Source organism: Protopterus annectens, chromosome 5.part0 (assembly GCF_019279795.1).
Source record: "Protopterus annectens isolate FY-2018-M chromosome 5.part0, PAN1.0, whole genome shotgun sequence".
NCBI classification, from domain to species: Eukaryota; Metazoa; Chordata; order Ceratodontiformes; family Protopteridae; genus Protopterus; species Protopterus annectens.
In genome coordinates this window covers 648,529,696-648,544,965 of record NC_056735.1, presented here as the reverse complement: position 1 = coordinate 648,544,965, position 15,270 = coordinate 648,529,696, and the positions used below count along the sequence as shown (strand labels likewise).

Here is a 15,270-nt window from a genome sequence, read left to right as displayed (position 1 = left end):
ATTAAGGCTTCTTGTTTTTCTCTATTTAAATAGTCAATAATAGTTAGTATTCTTTGTATATTATCATAGGTACACCTATTATGTATAAACCTTGTTGATCTTCATTTATAATTTCTGTCATAGATTTCTTAATCCTATTGACTAAAATAGCCATAAAGATTTTATAATCATTGTTGAGCAATGAAATTGGTCAATAGGAGCTGCATTTTGATGTATCTTTATTTTCTTTTATTATAGGAGTAATTAATGAGTATCTCCAAGATGGTGGAATGCTATTGTGTGTTTGTATTTCTATTAAAGTTTTTTGAAGACTGAGATTATGGATGATGGAAAGATTTTATATATTTCGGCTATGATGCCATCCATTCCTGGAGCTTTATTATTTTTGCTTTCTTTAATTTTCTCTGAAATTTCTTTATAAGTAATTTGTTTTTGAAGCTCTAATTTTAGATTTTCTGGAATTGTTTTAATCAGTTCGGGTTTTAAATCTAAATTAAAGATTTTTGTTTGATTTCCTTCTTTCTTATAATGTTCCGTAAGATGATATTTAAAAGTATCTAGTATATCACTTATGTCTGACACCTTCTTATTCTTCCTTCCTTCATGTATGATAGTTGTAATGTTATTTCTTTTAGATTGTACTTTGACTCTTATCGCCAGGTTGTGCATATGTTTCGGAGAAACAGCATATGAGTTTAGTTTGTAATATTAATTTTAAACAGGAATGACTGTTAACTGCATTTTGACAAGTTTGACTTCTGCTTTGATATATATATACTTCTATGCAGCATAATAGTTTCTGATGAATGCTCACTTTGTTGTGCTTGATAATGAAAATAGTGATATAAAATTTCAATGCACACCAAAGAAAACTGCTCTTTTTTAATGCTTCTTCAACAGGCTCTATTTTCTGCAAGTGAGCTGGGAGTGTTTGATATTCTTTTGAACTCAAAGACACCTTTGTCCTGTGCCGATATTGCTGAGCAGGCATGTTGCACTGTGGATGGAATGGATAAATTGCTTACCGCCTGTGCGGGGCTAAAATTGCTTAGAAGAACCCAGAAGAATGGAAAATGTAAGTTTATGATTTAAAATAAAATGGAAATGCCTTGCTTTACTTCATTAAATCCTCTACATTCTTTACATAAAGTTGTATATATTTAACAAATCTTACATCACATTAGTCATTCTCATCTATAACAGCACATATATCACTGAAACTGTGATTCTCTCATTTGTTTTCTTTCTACTTAATTTGCAGCTACATTATATTAATTCTTGATAACCGTTATAAATATACATTTTATGGAATCTTGACTTGCTTTTTATTAGCTTAAAATGTCAGAATGTTCAAAAGTGGCATTGTCAGTATGTTGATGGCAGTTTATAAATATGTGAATCCAGAAATCACTATGGGACAGATTCCATAAACTTTGTGGATTTTACCGATATCAGCACTAAACTTGTAGATAATGTTGTAATGTGTAAATGTACCACAAGAAACTCAGAATAGCTCAGTGCACAGTGAAGTACTGCAGTAGCAATGGCACACTAAACAAATCTGCAAGTATTCTGTAAGTAATGAGAAATGCATGTCAAAGTGCATTGTACATTAACAACGTTACAGAAAGATGATCACAATTCAAGCATCCTGATAGTTATACAGATGTATATGTAACAGAATCTGTCCAGTAAAGTTCAGGACAGCTACAAAATATAGCTGACTCCATTATTATACAATAAAAATGAAAAGAATGGCAACTATCCAATGTAAGCTGCATGGCATTCATAATACATATTTGTACAAATTTGCCCAGAAACATCATAGACAACTAAGGATATTTCTGTAATTCATTTACTAACAAAAAATACTTTCTTCAAGGCTCCAGTGTTGTTTGTAATATATAGCATCAGCAATATTTGCGTAAGCTCAGAGACAACTACAAACATTTCCATAAGATGTGCTAATAAAATATGCCTGCTTCCACAGCCAAACCAAAATACATTTAACTAAATGGATTGTGTCACATGGGCAGAATGATTGCTGATGTCCACAGAGCTAGCTGTGTCTAAAACGCATATGCACAGTAATGTGCAATCATGTAACATCAACATGCATAGATAAGTAAGCTAAGAATTTCAACTACATACACATATACTGTCATGCAAATGCTGAATAAACAAATGCTGGTGTACGTCAACCACCCTACTCATTACTGAGCAGGGACACTCCTGTGAGTATCATTACAGTACATCAGCGGTATGTCAGTAAATGCTCAAATGACAAAGGTACAGTTATGTGTCAGTATGGATCCAACTATGTGCACACACATGTACAATCAGTTAATGTGTACAACTATTTACAGAAGGTGTGAAATTATGTGAATAAGTAATGGGATGTGGAAATTTAAGATACATCATAGTATAATGTAATGCTTCATTGCTGTTTGATGCAGTCGGAAAGGGAGGACTGCATATAGACATGATATGTCTATATATGATCCCACATGGAATCAGTATTGCCAATCCATGTCACACAACAGCACATTGTGTCATTGGGTCATCATAAAAACCATCATCCAAAACACATGAGGAATGACATGTCCTTCTGTTGCATATACATGATATGGCAATACACAATTTCAAGCCATACCACAGTGATAGTGATGGACTATGGGCAACCTATGTAGTCTGTTATTTGCCTCAGTAAAGCACATGTTTACAGGCTATGTCTTGCAGCACTAGCTGCAAGTTAACAAGCACAATGCATGGACGACTGAATATGGGACAAAAGTGCAATGCGTTAATGTGTCATGCAGAGCAGAAACCAAAGTAGCTCAAATAACAGAAAAGATCAAAAGGATTCGGGCACGTGCAGAAAAGCAGAAGACAATCTGGTGAAGAAGATTTGAAACAGACAGTAAGATGGCAAGAGGAAATGAGGGCATCCAGCAAAGGGGTAGATGGAATGTGTGAGAGAAGATTTGCGACAGTTAGGCATGAGTGTTGAAAAAGGCAGGAGTGTGGCATTGAATTGAGAGAGATGGTGACAGCTAACATGACACCCCGACCCCATGTAGAAAATGGGTAAAGGGGGTTTGATGATGATGATGTGTGTCGTGCACACATTGAAATAGAAGTAAATGTCACATGACAATAACCCATAAGCACGACAGCTACATGGTATGCATGCACAAGAGTGTATATAAAAGTCCAGTCAATTATATGGCAATCAGCATGTTGGCAGCATAACACAAGTGCAGCACACAGACAATACTTATGGAATGGAGGGACCAGGCTGCTGGAGCTGACACTTCCAAATGACCTCACAAGCTATATCTCTGAATGAATTGTGCACATCCCATGCTACATCCTAAAAGAATCTCCTCATTATGTCCCGTATCTGTTTTCAGAACACATCAGTCATAAACACCCTAATCTCCTCACTATAATCATCTCAGTTTCGGTCACGGCATCATCTCCTCCAGGCTGCACACATAATGGCTTGAGCAGGGGTGAGTCCAGCTTCCTCCTCATCATGGTTGACATCATCAATGTCATCACTGGAAGACTCTGGTGTTGTCCTGGCAGGCACTCATCTTCTGATAGGAGAATGTCCATGGGTCCCATGCTCTGTCCAGATTAAGTCATTACATCCAAATGACACCTCCAGGTGCATCTACAGTTAACTCCTACTGATGTCTCTTGGAATAAAATATTGCTTGTTCATATTTGCATCAATAATTCCAAAACCATACTATGTACAAAGTTTTAAAAGATTTCATCTTAAAGCTTAAACTCAACTACATTAATATTTGACCTCTGTCTAGTGCAGGTAAATAGATATTACTGTTATTTTTATGACATTAATTTATATATACTTTTCACATTTTTTCTAAATATCTTAGCAACCAAGTAACACAGACAGAACTCCTTAGCCTCATATGCTACTGACAGTATGTGTATAACTTGAGTGGTTGCTGAGATATTGTACATACATACATACAAATATTTCAAGCATGGGCATTAATGACCTTCTAGCTCGCCAGTAAACCAGAACATTTGTTCCCATAATAAGTGACCAGGCTGTTCTTAAAAATATCTAAATTAGTACTTGCTTTAATGTAATTTGGGAGCCTGTTTTCATGCATCATCTACTCTGTCAGAGAACCAATTAGTTCACTTCTCATTCCTATAGAATCTTCTACATAGGTTGTCTGATGATTGTCTAGTACTTTTTGATAACCCCAAACATTCCCAGAGGTAGTTGTCTCTAAATGCCCTATATACTTGAATAAGATCTCATCTTAGACATCTGTAAGAGACAATGTACAAGTTCAGATATTTTAGTCTTTCATAATAACTTACATTTTCAAATCCATGGATGCCTTTGGTATATTTCCGAGGTACTCTTTCCAGTTTACTCATGCTTGTTTTCTTATAAGGTTTCCATGTTGTTATTATGCACTCAAGTCTGGGTCTAATGTAACTAACAAACAATGACTTCATCATTTTTGATTTCCTAGACTTTATGAATCTTTTTATACAACCTATAGTTCTATAACTAGCATTAACCAATTGGTTGATATGATTAGAAAAACTCATAGCTGAATCTATCCATATACTTAGGTCCTTAAATGAGTCTACGGTTTCAATCACTGTGTGCTGTATTAAATATTCACCTTTCAATTTATGTCTCCTAAATCGCATATGCATTTTTTTGGTGTATTTATCAGCATATTATTCTCCTGTGCCCAAATGGTTAATTTAGTCAAGTTATTTTACAGACATGCCTTATTTCTAACACATGTAATCAGTTTAGCCAATTTCAGGTCATCTGCATATAGACTATAGAACACCTCAGACAAAAAAAACTTAGGTCTGAAAGATACAATCTAAAGAAGTAAGGGCTGAGGACAGAGCCCTGTGGGACACCAGGGCAGAGCCCTGTGGGACACCCTGACTGTAACCAAGGATTTCATCTGTCCAGTTGCTGTATGATACTTGCCATGTCGTATTTGTAAGCCATGCAGCTATCCACCTTATCAACAGTACATTGATACCTAGTTGTTCTAATTTATTGATCAGTGTTTTGTATATGATCCTGTTGAATGCTGAAGTTAAATCTTTATAAATTACATCACAGCACAATTTTTCATTCATAGCTGTTATATTGTTATAGAACATCATGTTACAGATGGTGTGGTAATAGATCTATTTTCAAAATATGCTTGTTGAGATATGGTTTCAAGTCCCAGCCTATCCAGTTCTGACAATAACTTATCTAGTATTACCTTCTCCATTATTTTTCCACAACATGAAAGTAAGGGTCTATATGACACTTGGTTTGTCCTACTCCCCTTTCCCTTAAAGACAGGTTTAACAAGTGCATGTCTCAAATCTTGAGGAATCTCCCCATATTTATATGACCTAGTAAATAATAGATATAATGGTACTGTAAGTTCTTGCTGAAGTTTTCTCAGGTTATTATTGTTAATTCCGTCTCCTTCCTGTGCTTTGTTTGGATCCAGTTTGCACAGTTCTTTTTCAATATAATCTAATTGGATTCCAGTATTTGAGGTTATCTGGATGTCACTAGGAGGACTTATCATTCCCTTTGTGGAGCCAAACTGTTTTTCATAAGAGTTTGTAAATATGGCTATAATCTGTTTTGTCTGAGAATACATTTTAGATTCTAGACACAGTTTTTCAGTGTGTATGTCTTTACTCCTTCCACATCTTATGAATCTATAAAAATGTTTCCTATTATTCTCAATATCTTTACATAAATGTTCTTCAATTTTTTCTAGAGCTTATCTCACAATATGTTTAGTTTGTTTGCCCAGCTTGTTTATTACAATTTTCAACGTTGTAGTTCAGCCTCTCTTCCATTTCTTATATATTTTGTCTCTCTCAGATTAATCAGGTGTCTTGTTCTTATGGAATTAAATCCCCCCGACATTATATGCCTAGATCCTGATGTTATTTTTTTTTTTTTTTCACTCAAATAATTTCTCTTTCAAAACTTTTCACATTCCATATGTAGTTTTTTCACTGATCACATCACTCCAGTTGGTTTTACATAGTGACTGTTTTGCTTCCATGTAATCTGGAATTAATCTTCTGTGCATTGGTTTAGATATAAGTTTGGCAGAATTATCTAGCAACAAAATAACCTTTATAACCTCATGATTACTGCACATCAATGGGGGGTAAAACCTACTTGAAGTAACAGTAATGTCTTTAGGAACAGAAACAATGTCTAGTATGCTCTCTTGCATCAAAAAAGGTCCCCCTGCACAAAAGGCAATTGCATAGCTCTAGTGCAGTGAATTCCAAAAAAAAACAAAAGATGAGTCAGCAAACCATGACACAGTAAAATATATTTATTCAATGAAAAAACAAACCAGTTTCAGCTGGTATACACCACAGCCTTCCTCAGTGTAACTGATATACATTGAAAGTAATCTTTTTATAGAAAGTAATTAAATTAGATCAAACCTGTGATTGGGTAATCAAAATTGTTCATTTAAACCGGGTGGGAATAATCCACCCAGTTTAACAATCCACTTTTTTTCTTTAGAATCAAGAATGGAATGCCATCCTGCTTTGTTGGATTTATTTCCTTTAATAATGTCAATGACCATAAAAATAAACTTGGCAGATGGATGTTTTATAGAGTGTTTAAATAGAGCACTACTTGTTTTTTTTATTTCTTATATCACTAGTATGTTCAGAGATTCTCAGTCTGAATGGACGTGAAGTTTGACCTATGTAAAAGGCACCACAGCTGCATGTAGCTAAATAAATCAGTCATTTGCTGCTGCAATTGGCAAAAAAAATAATGTCGTAGACCTTACCACAGTTCTTACTTGTGAATTGTTTAGACTTAAAAACCTTATTGCAATGGGTGCAATGACCACATGGGTAACAACCTGTGAGCACCTCCCCTGTTAGTGTAGTTTGTACATCATAAGAAGAGACTCTAGAATGTGAATGTTTATAATGGTTGAAATATGAAACTAAATTTCTGCCCTTACGAAATGAAAAATAACATCTGTCTGGTAAAACATTATTGAGGTTATGATCACTTTGTAGGATATTCCAGTGTCTTTGTATACTGTTGATTAATAAATTAGAATTCCTACCATAAGTAGTCACGAACCTAATAGGTTCATAGGTTCATAGGTTCATACTAGGCTATCTGCCCTGAGGCAATTATAAGCCTAGCCCGATTCTGTATGGCTTACACCACCCCTTGATTTAAGTATACTGTGCCCTTTTTAAGGTTTAGTTTACTGTGCCTCTGTCTAATAGTGACACGGGAGTAATCCCTGGGACAAACCTATGATCCCCATCCACCTATCGAGATTCTTCTTGAAGAGATTCAGTGAGGTGCTCTGCCTCACATGAACTGGAATTCTATTCCAGAGTGAAGGGAGCCTCTGGGTTATGAACCTGTCCCTTCAGCAAGTTCTATTTATTTCTGTGCTGAGGTTCAAGTCCCTCGAGCGTGTGGCTCTAAGGGATTTAGATTTACTGAGGTGGAGCATGTCCATTAATTCTGGATTTGACATAGCTTTGTATGTCAGGCATAGATCGCCTCGAAGTAGGCGGTATGCATCTGAGTAGAGCTGGAGTTTTTAACCGAGGCAGCATATGGCATCTATTTGAGACCCTTGATCCTCTTGGTGAGATACTTTTGGGGTCTTTCTAATTGCTGCAGGTGTCGGGTAAGGTACATCCCAAAAGGGCATTGTATTCTATGATGGGCCAGATGAGTGATGAATAAAGGGCACGATTACCTCTCTTGATCTAGATGTGAAACCTTCGTGATGAGGTGGGCTATGTAGAAGGTCTTTCTAACCACTTTGGCAATGTGGTTTTCAAAGGAGAGATTGCTATCAACTTGGGTCCCCAGGTCCCTAATAACTCTCTGTACTTAATGGGTTTCTGCCCATGTGGTAATTTGTGGGCACATTGTTTTTGCCAAAGGGTATGACTATACATTTTTGGCATTTAGCTTTAAACCATGGCGCTGGCACCAGTTATCTGTCTCTGTGAGACCTTTTTGAAGGATGTTTGTGTCAGCTGGAGAGTTGATTATGGCGCCCAGTTTGCAGTCATCTGCGAACTTGGTGAGCCATAGTCCTCCCACATTTGCCTGTACCTCGGAAAAGTATATACCGAACAAGAGTGGCCCCAGGACAGAACCCTGTGGGATGCCACTTGTGACCAGTTTTGAGTCTGACATGTCTCCAGCAACTCTCACTCTGTGGGTTCTGTCTTTGAGCCAGTTTGTGACCCATCTTGTGACACAGAGGTTTATATTTAAACTGGATAGCTTATCTATGATGCCCGAGTGGGGTATTGTGTCAAATGTCTTTGCAAGGTCCAGATAGGCTGTGTGGACTACCTTCCCTTCATCTATGGCTTTGATGACTGTTTCGAAGAAGTTAATCAGGTTCAAAAGGCAGGATCTGCCCTTGACAAAGCCGAACTGGGTAGGATCTAGTGTCTGTAGGTCCCCAATGTCTTTGTTTATGAGCTCCATGATGATCCTCTCCATAGCCTTGCAGACTAAGCTAGTCAGACTTATGGGGCGATAGTTTCCAGGGTCCGTAGAGGCTCCACCTTTGTGGAGTGGGACCACTGTTGCTGTACGGCATTCTGTGGGCACATATCCTGTAGTGAGGCTGAGATTGTATAGCTGTTTTATTTGAGGATTAGTTCCTCTTGGAGTTCATGGGACGCAACCTGGGACGCCATCTGGTCCCATGGAAGCAGTGTTTTTTGCTTTGGAGAGGGCAGCCTCCACCTGAGCATCAGAGATAGATACTTGCTCTTTTGGGGGGGGGGGTGGAGAAGTTTGCACTGAACCTGTCTGCCAGGATATTGGCGATGTCTGTGGGCTCAGTGTATTTTTTGTCATTTAGAATCAACTCAGAACAAGTCTGGAAGTTGCATCCCAGGTTTCTAACATAACTGAAAAAAAAACTTATGATTGTCTTTGGTGTCCTGTGCAATTTTTCTCTCGAAGCTGGCCTTGGAGGATTTTATGAGGGATCATAATTTTTTGCTAGTACTGATCAGAGATGCCTTCCCTATTAGGGATTTTGCTCTATCATGTAGTAGCTTCCTCCTTCTGTTGTGCAGTTTATTTATGGTAGGGGTCCACCAGACTGGACGCCTGCCTTTGGATGATTGGGTCTTGGTTTTGTTTGGGATAGCATGATCCATGCATTCCTGGAGATGTCCGTAGAATGCGTTTATATAAGATTCTGCAGTTTGAGCCGTAGTTTCCACTGGCCCTGGGGCCTTGAAGGATTCCACTTCAGTTTTGAGAAGTGAGAAGTTCGCTTTTGAGAAGTTTTTCACTGTGGTTTTCTGGGCTGGGGGTGAGGTCGAAATGTGGATATCCAGTGAAATTAATTTATGGTCTGATCTTACCAATGAGGGATATACTTCTGGTGTGGAGCATAGAGTCCCCATGTTGGTAATTATCAGGTCTAGTATGTTGTCCCCTCTTGTGGGAGTGGTGACTAGTTGTTCCATAGCATTTGAGTTTATAATTTCCAGGAACCTTTGGGCTAAGGTGCTGGGGCTTGAGTAGTGCTCCCAGTCAATGTTTGGGTAGTTGAAGTCACCCAATATAATGGTGTTTGGAGAGATCTTCATGTTCTCCAATGTTTTCAGGAAAGCCAAGTGGGATTCCTGACTTTGAGAGGGTGGTCTGTAGGATGCTATAAACTGAAAAGCAGTCTTGCCCACTGTTAGTTGCACATGGATGGTCTCCAATACTGCGCAATGCCACTAACCTGGAGGTGTGGATATCCTTGATAAATATGGAAACTCCCCTTCTTTTGTGGTTCAGTCCAGGTTTTAAATGAAAAGCATGATATGAGGTATAGCCTGGTAGTGCTGTGGTGCTGTCTGGAGCCTTGAACCAGGTTTCTGTCACTGCACAGATATCAATGTCCTCCATACTGAGGAGAGCTTTGAGTGCGTGCATCTTGAGGTTAAGACTTCTGGCGTTTAGCAGCATTACCCTTAGTTTCTTATTCCTTGTGCTGTCTATTGGGGTGGGTTTGACTTTTGAGCCTTGCCTAAAAAAGGCACTATGGGGGTGGCAAGAGCCTTTGCCAATATCCGAAAGCCCAGTGGTGACAGGTGCAAGCCGTCCCTAGCGAAGCAACGTGGCTTGTCGAGCATGTCATCCCAGGCTGACAGACACTGGATCCCCTTTGAATGACACCCAAAATTTTAGCCAATTGTTAAAATCGATCATTTTGTCTTTGTACTGTGGCATCATTCTAGGTGAGGGTAAGATGCTGCTCAAGGTCAGGGTCATACCAGCCTGGGCTAGATGATCAGAGACCTGCATGGACGACTGAATATGGGACAAAAGTGCAATGCGTTAATGTGTCATGCAGAGCAGAAACCAAAGTAGCTCAAATAACAGAAAAGATCAAAAGGATTCGGGCACGTGCAGAAAAGCAGAAGACAATCTGGTGAAGAAGATTTGAAACAGACAGTAAGATGGCAAGAGGAAATGAGGGCATCCAGCAAAGGGGTGGATGGAATGTGTGAGAGAAGATTTGCGACAGTTAGGCATGAGTGTTGAAAAAGGCAGGAGTGTGGCATTGAATTGAGAGAGATGGTGACAGCTAACATGACACCCCGACCCCATGTAGAAAATGGGAAAAGGGGTTTTGATGATGATGATGTGTGTCGTGTACACATTGAAATAGAAGTAAATGTCACATGACAATAACCCATAAGCACAACAGCTACATGGTATGCATGCACAAGAGTGTATATAAAAGTCCAGTCAATTATATGGCAATCAGCATGTTGGCAGCATAACACAAGTGCAGCACACAGACAATACTTATGGAATGGAGGGACCAGGCTGCTGGAGCTGACACTTCCAAATGACATCACAAGCTATATCTCTGAATGAATTGTGCACATCCCATGCCACATCCTAAAAGAATCTCCTCATTATGTCCCGTATCTGTTTTCAGAACACATCAGTCATAAACACCCTAATCTCCTCACTATAATCATCTCAGTTTCGGTCACGGCATCATCTCCTCCAGGCTGCACACATAATGGCTTGAGCAGGGGTGAGTCCAGCTTCCTCCTCATCATGGTTGACATCATCAATGGCATCACTGGAAGACTCTGTTGTTGTCCTGGCAGGCACTCATCTTCTGATAGGAGAATGTCCATGGATCCCATGCTCTGTCCAGATTAAGTCATTACATCCAAATGACACCTCCAGGTGCATCTACAGTTAACTCCTACTGATGTCTCTTGGCATAAAATATTGCTTGTTCATATTTGCATCAATAATTCCAAAACCATACTATGTACAAAGTTTTAAAAGATTTCATCTTAAAGCTTAAACTCAACTACATTAATATTTGACCTCTGTCTAGTGCAGGTAAATAGATATTACTGTTAATTTTATGACATTAATTTATATAGATATACTTTTCACATTTTTTCTAAATATCTTAGCAACCAAGTAACACAGGCAGAACTCCTTAGCCTCATATGCTACTGACAGTATGTGTATAACTTGAGTGGTTGCTGAGATATTGTACATACATACATACAAATATTTCAAGCATGGGCATTAATGACCTTCTAGCTCGCCAGTAAACCAGAACATTTGTTCCCATAATAAGTGACCAGGCTGTTCTTAAAAATATCTAAATTAGTACTTGCTTTAATGTAATTTGGGAGCCTGTTTTCATGCATCATCTACTCTGTCAGAGAACCAATTAGTTCACTTCTCATTCCTATAGAATCTTCTACATAGATTGCCTGATGATTGTCTAGTACTTTTTGATAACCCCAAACATTCCCAAAGGTAGTTGTCTCTAAATGCCCTATATACTTGAATAAGATCTCATCTTAGACATCTGTAAGAGACAATGTACAAGTTCAGATATTTTAGTCTTTCATAATAACTTACATTTTCAAATCCATGGATGCCTTTGGTATATTTCCGAGGTACTCTTTCCAGTTTACTCATGCTTGTTTTCTTATAAGGTTTCCATGTTGTTATTATGCACTCAAGTCTGGGTCTAATGTAACTAACAAACAATGACTTCATCATTTTTGATTTCCTAGACTTTATGAATCTTTTTATACAACCTATAGTTCTATAACTAGCATTAACCAATTGGTTGATATGATTAGAAAAACTCATAGCTGAATCTATCCATATACTTAGGTCCTTAAATGAGTCTATGGTTTCAATCACTGTGTGCTGTATTAAATATTCACCTTTCAATTTATGTCTCCTGAATCGCATATGCATTTTTTTTTGGTGTATTTATCAGCATATTATTCTCCTGTGCCCAAATGGTTAATTTAGTCAAGTTATTTTACAGACATGCCTTATTTCTAACACATGTAATCAGTTTAGCCAATTTCAGGTCATCTGCATATAGACTATAGAACACCTCAGACAAAAAAAACTTAGGTCTGAAAGATACAATCTAAAGAAGTAAGGGCCTAGGACAGAGCCCTGTGGGACACCATGACAGAGCCCTGTGGGACACCCTGACTGTAACCAAGGATTTCACCTGTCCAGTTGCTGTATGATACTTGCCATGTCGTATTTGTAAGCCATGCAGCTATCCACCTTATCAACAGTACATTGATACCTAGTTGTTCTAATTTATTGATCAGTGTTTTGTATATGATCCTGTTGAATGCTGAAGTTAAATCTTTATAAATTACATCACAGCACAATTTTTCATTCATAGCTGTTATATTGTTATAGAACATCATGTTACAGATGGTGTGGTAATAGATCTATTTTCAAAATATGCTTGTTGAGATATGGTTTCAAGTCCCAGCCTATCCAGTTCTGACAATAACTTATCTAGTATTACCTTCTCCATTATTTTTCCACAACATGAAAGTAAGGGTCTATATGACACTTGGTTTGTCCTACTCCACTTTCCCTTAAAGACAGGTTTAACAAGTGCATGTCTCAAATCTTGAGGAATCTCCCCATATTTATATGACCTAGTAAATAATAGATATAATGGTACTGTAAGTTCTTGCTGAAGTTTTCTCAGGTTATTATTGTTAATTCCGTCTCCTTCCTGTGCTTTGTTTGGATCCAGTTTGCACAGTTCTTTTTCAATATAATCTAATTGGATTCCAGTATTTGAGGTTATCTGGATGTCACTAGGAGGACTTATCATTCCCTTTGTGGAGCCAAACTGTTTTTCATAAGAGTTTGTAAATATGGCTATAATCTGTTTTGTCTGAGAATACATTTTAGATTCTAGACACAGTTTTTCAGTGTGTATGTCTTTACTCCTTCCACATCTTATGAATCTATAAAAATGTTTCCTATTATTCTCAATATCTTTACATAAATGTTCTTCAATTTTTTCTAGAGCTTATCTCACAATATGTTTAGTTTGTTTGCCCAGCTTGTTTATTACAATTTTCAACATTGTAGTTCAGCCTCTCTTCCATTTCTTATATATTTTGTCTCTCTCAGATTAATCAGGTGTCTTGTTCTTATGGAATTAAATCCCCCCAACATTATATGCCTAGATCCTGATGTTATTTATTTATTTTTTTTCACTCAAATAATTTCTCTTTCAAAACTTTTCACATTCCATATGTAGTTTTTTCACTGATCACATCACTCCAGTTGGTTTTACATAGTGACTGTTTTGCTTCCATGTAATCTGGAATTAATCTTCTGTGCATTGGTTTAGATATAAGTTTGGCAGAATTATATAGCAACAAAATAACCTTTATAACCTCATGATTACTGCACATCAATGGGGGGTAAAACCTACTTGAAGTAACAGTAATGTCTTTAGGAACAGAAACAATGTCTAGTATGTTCGCTTGCATCAAAAAAGGTCCCCCTGCACAAAAGGCAATTGCATAGCTCTAGTGCAGTGAAGTCCAAAAAAAAAACAAAAGATGAGTCAGAAAACCATGACACAGTAAAATATATTTATTCAATGAAAAAACAAACCAGTTTCAGCTGGTATACACCACAGCCTTCCTCAGTGTAACTGATATACATTGAAAGTAATCTTTTTATAGAAAGTAATTAAATTAGATCAAACCTGTGATTGGGTAATCAAAATTGTTCATTTAAACTGGGTGGGAATAATCCACCCAGTTTAACAATCCACTTTTTTCTTTAGAATCAAGAATGGAATGCCATCCTGCTTTGTTGGATTTATTTCCTTTAATAATGTCAATGACCATAAAAATAAACTTGGCAGATGGATGTTTTATAGAGTGTTTAAATAGAGCACTACTTGTTTTTTTATTTCTCATATCACTAGTATGTTCAGAGATTCTCAGTCTGAATGGATGTGAAGTTTGACCTATGTAAAAGGCACCACAGCTGCATGTAGCTAAATAAATCAGCAATTCGCTGCTGCATTTGGCAAAGAAATTAATGTCATAGACCTTACCACAGTTCTTACTTGTGAATTGTTTAGACTTAAAAACCTTATTGCAATGGGTGCAATGACCATATGGGTAACAACCTGTGAGCACCTCCCCTGTTAGTGTAGTTTGTACATCATAAGAAGAGACTCTAGAATGTGAATGTTTTTAATGGTTGAAATATGAAACTAAATTTCTGCCCTTATGAAATGAAAAATAATATCTGTCTGGTAAAACATTATTGAGGTTATGATCACTTTGTAGGATATTCCAGTGTCTTTGTATACAGTTGATTAATAAATTAGAATTCCTACCATAAGTAGTCACTAACCTAATGGGTGATGTTCTCTGCTGCTCGTGTTGTTTATAATCCAAATGTTCTTCTCTATTGAGTGTGTTGGCCCAATTACTGACCTGTAAGACATGTCCCATCTAGTAACCCCATCCCTAAATCTGCGGGTTAGATCCTTTCTGTATAGCTGAAAAGTGGAATCATGAGAACAAATGTGTCTCATTCTGATGTACTGGTATTTGGGGATGTTTCTTGTTATATGGGGCGGATGAAAGTTAGATGCATGGAGGAGGGTATTATATTGGGGATACTTCCAGAAAACTTCACTACACAATGTATGATCAAATTTTCTAGAAACAGTAACATCCAGAAACATGATAGTATTGAGATCAAAGTTAACCGGGAAGTATAAACCCCATTTGTCTCCATTTAAATATTCAATAAATTCAAACAGATATTCTGTATCCAACCTCCATACCATCCAGCAATCATCCAAATAGTGCCTCCATATGTCACTTTCTGTT

At 37.4% G+C, this 15,270-nt stretch overlaps 1 protein-coding gene across 2 annotated transcripts in view; it reads left to right on the top strand.

The window, feature by feature from the left end:
- The window catches only part of LOC122802729 (acetylserotonin O-methyltransferase-like), a 357,415-nt gene that overhangs the window by 9,148 nt on the left and 332,997 nt on the right, over positions 1-15,270 (top strand). For both annotated transcript variants that reach the window (XM_044072491.1, XM_044072490.1), the window contains exon 2: positions 901-1,075. In XM_044072491.1, the coding sequence (XP_043928426.1) occupies positions 901-1,075 (175 nt within the window). The remainder of the gene's footprint in view (positions 1-900; positions 1,076-15,270) is intronic.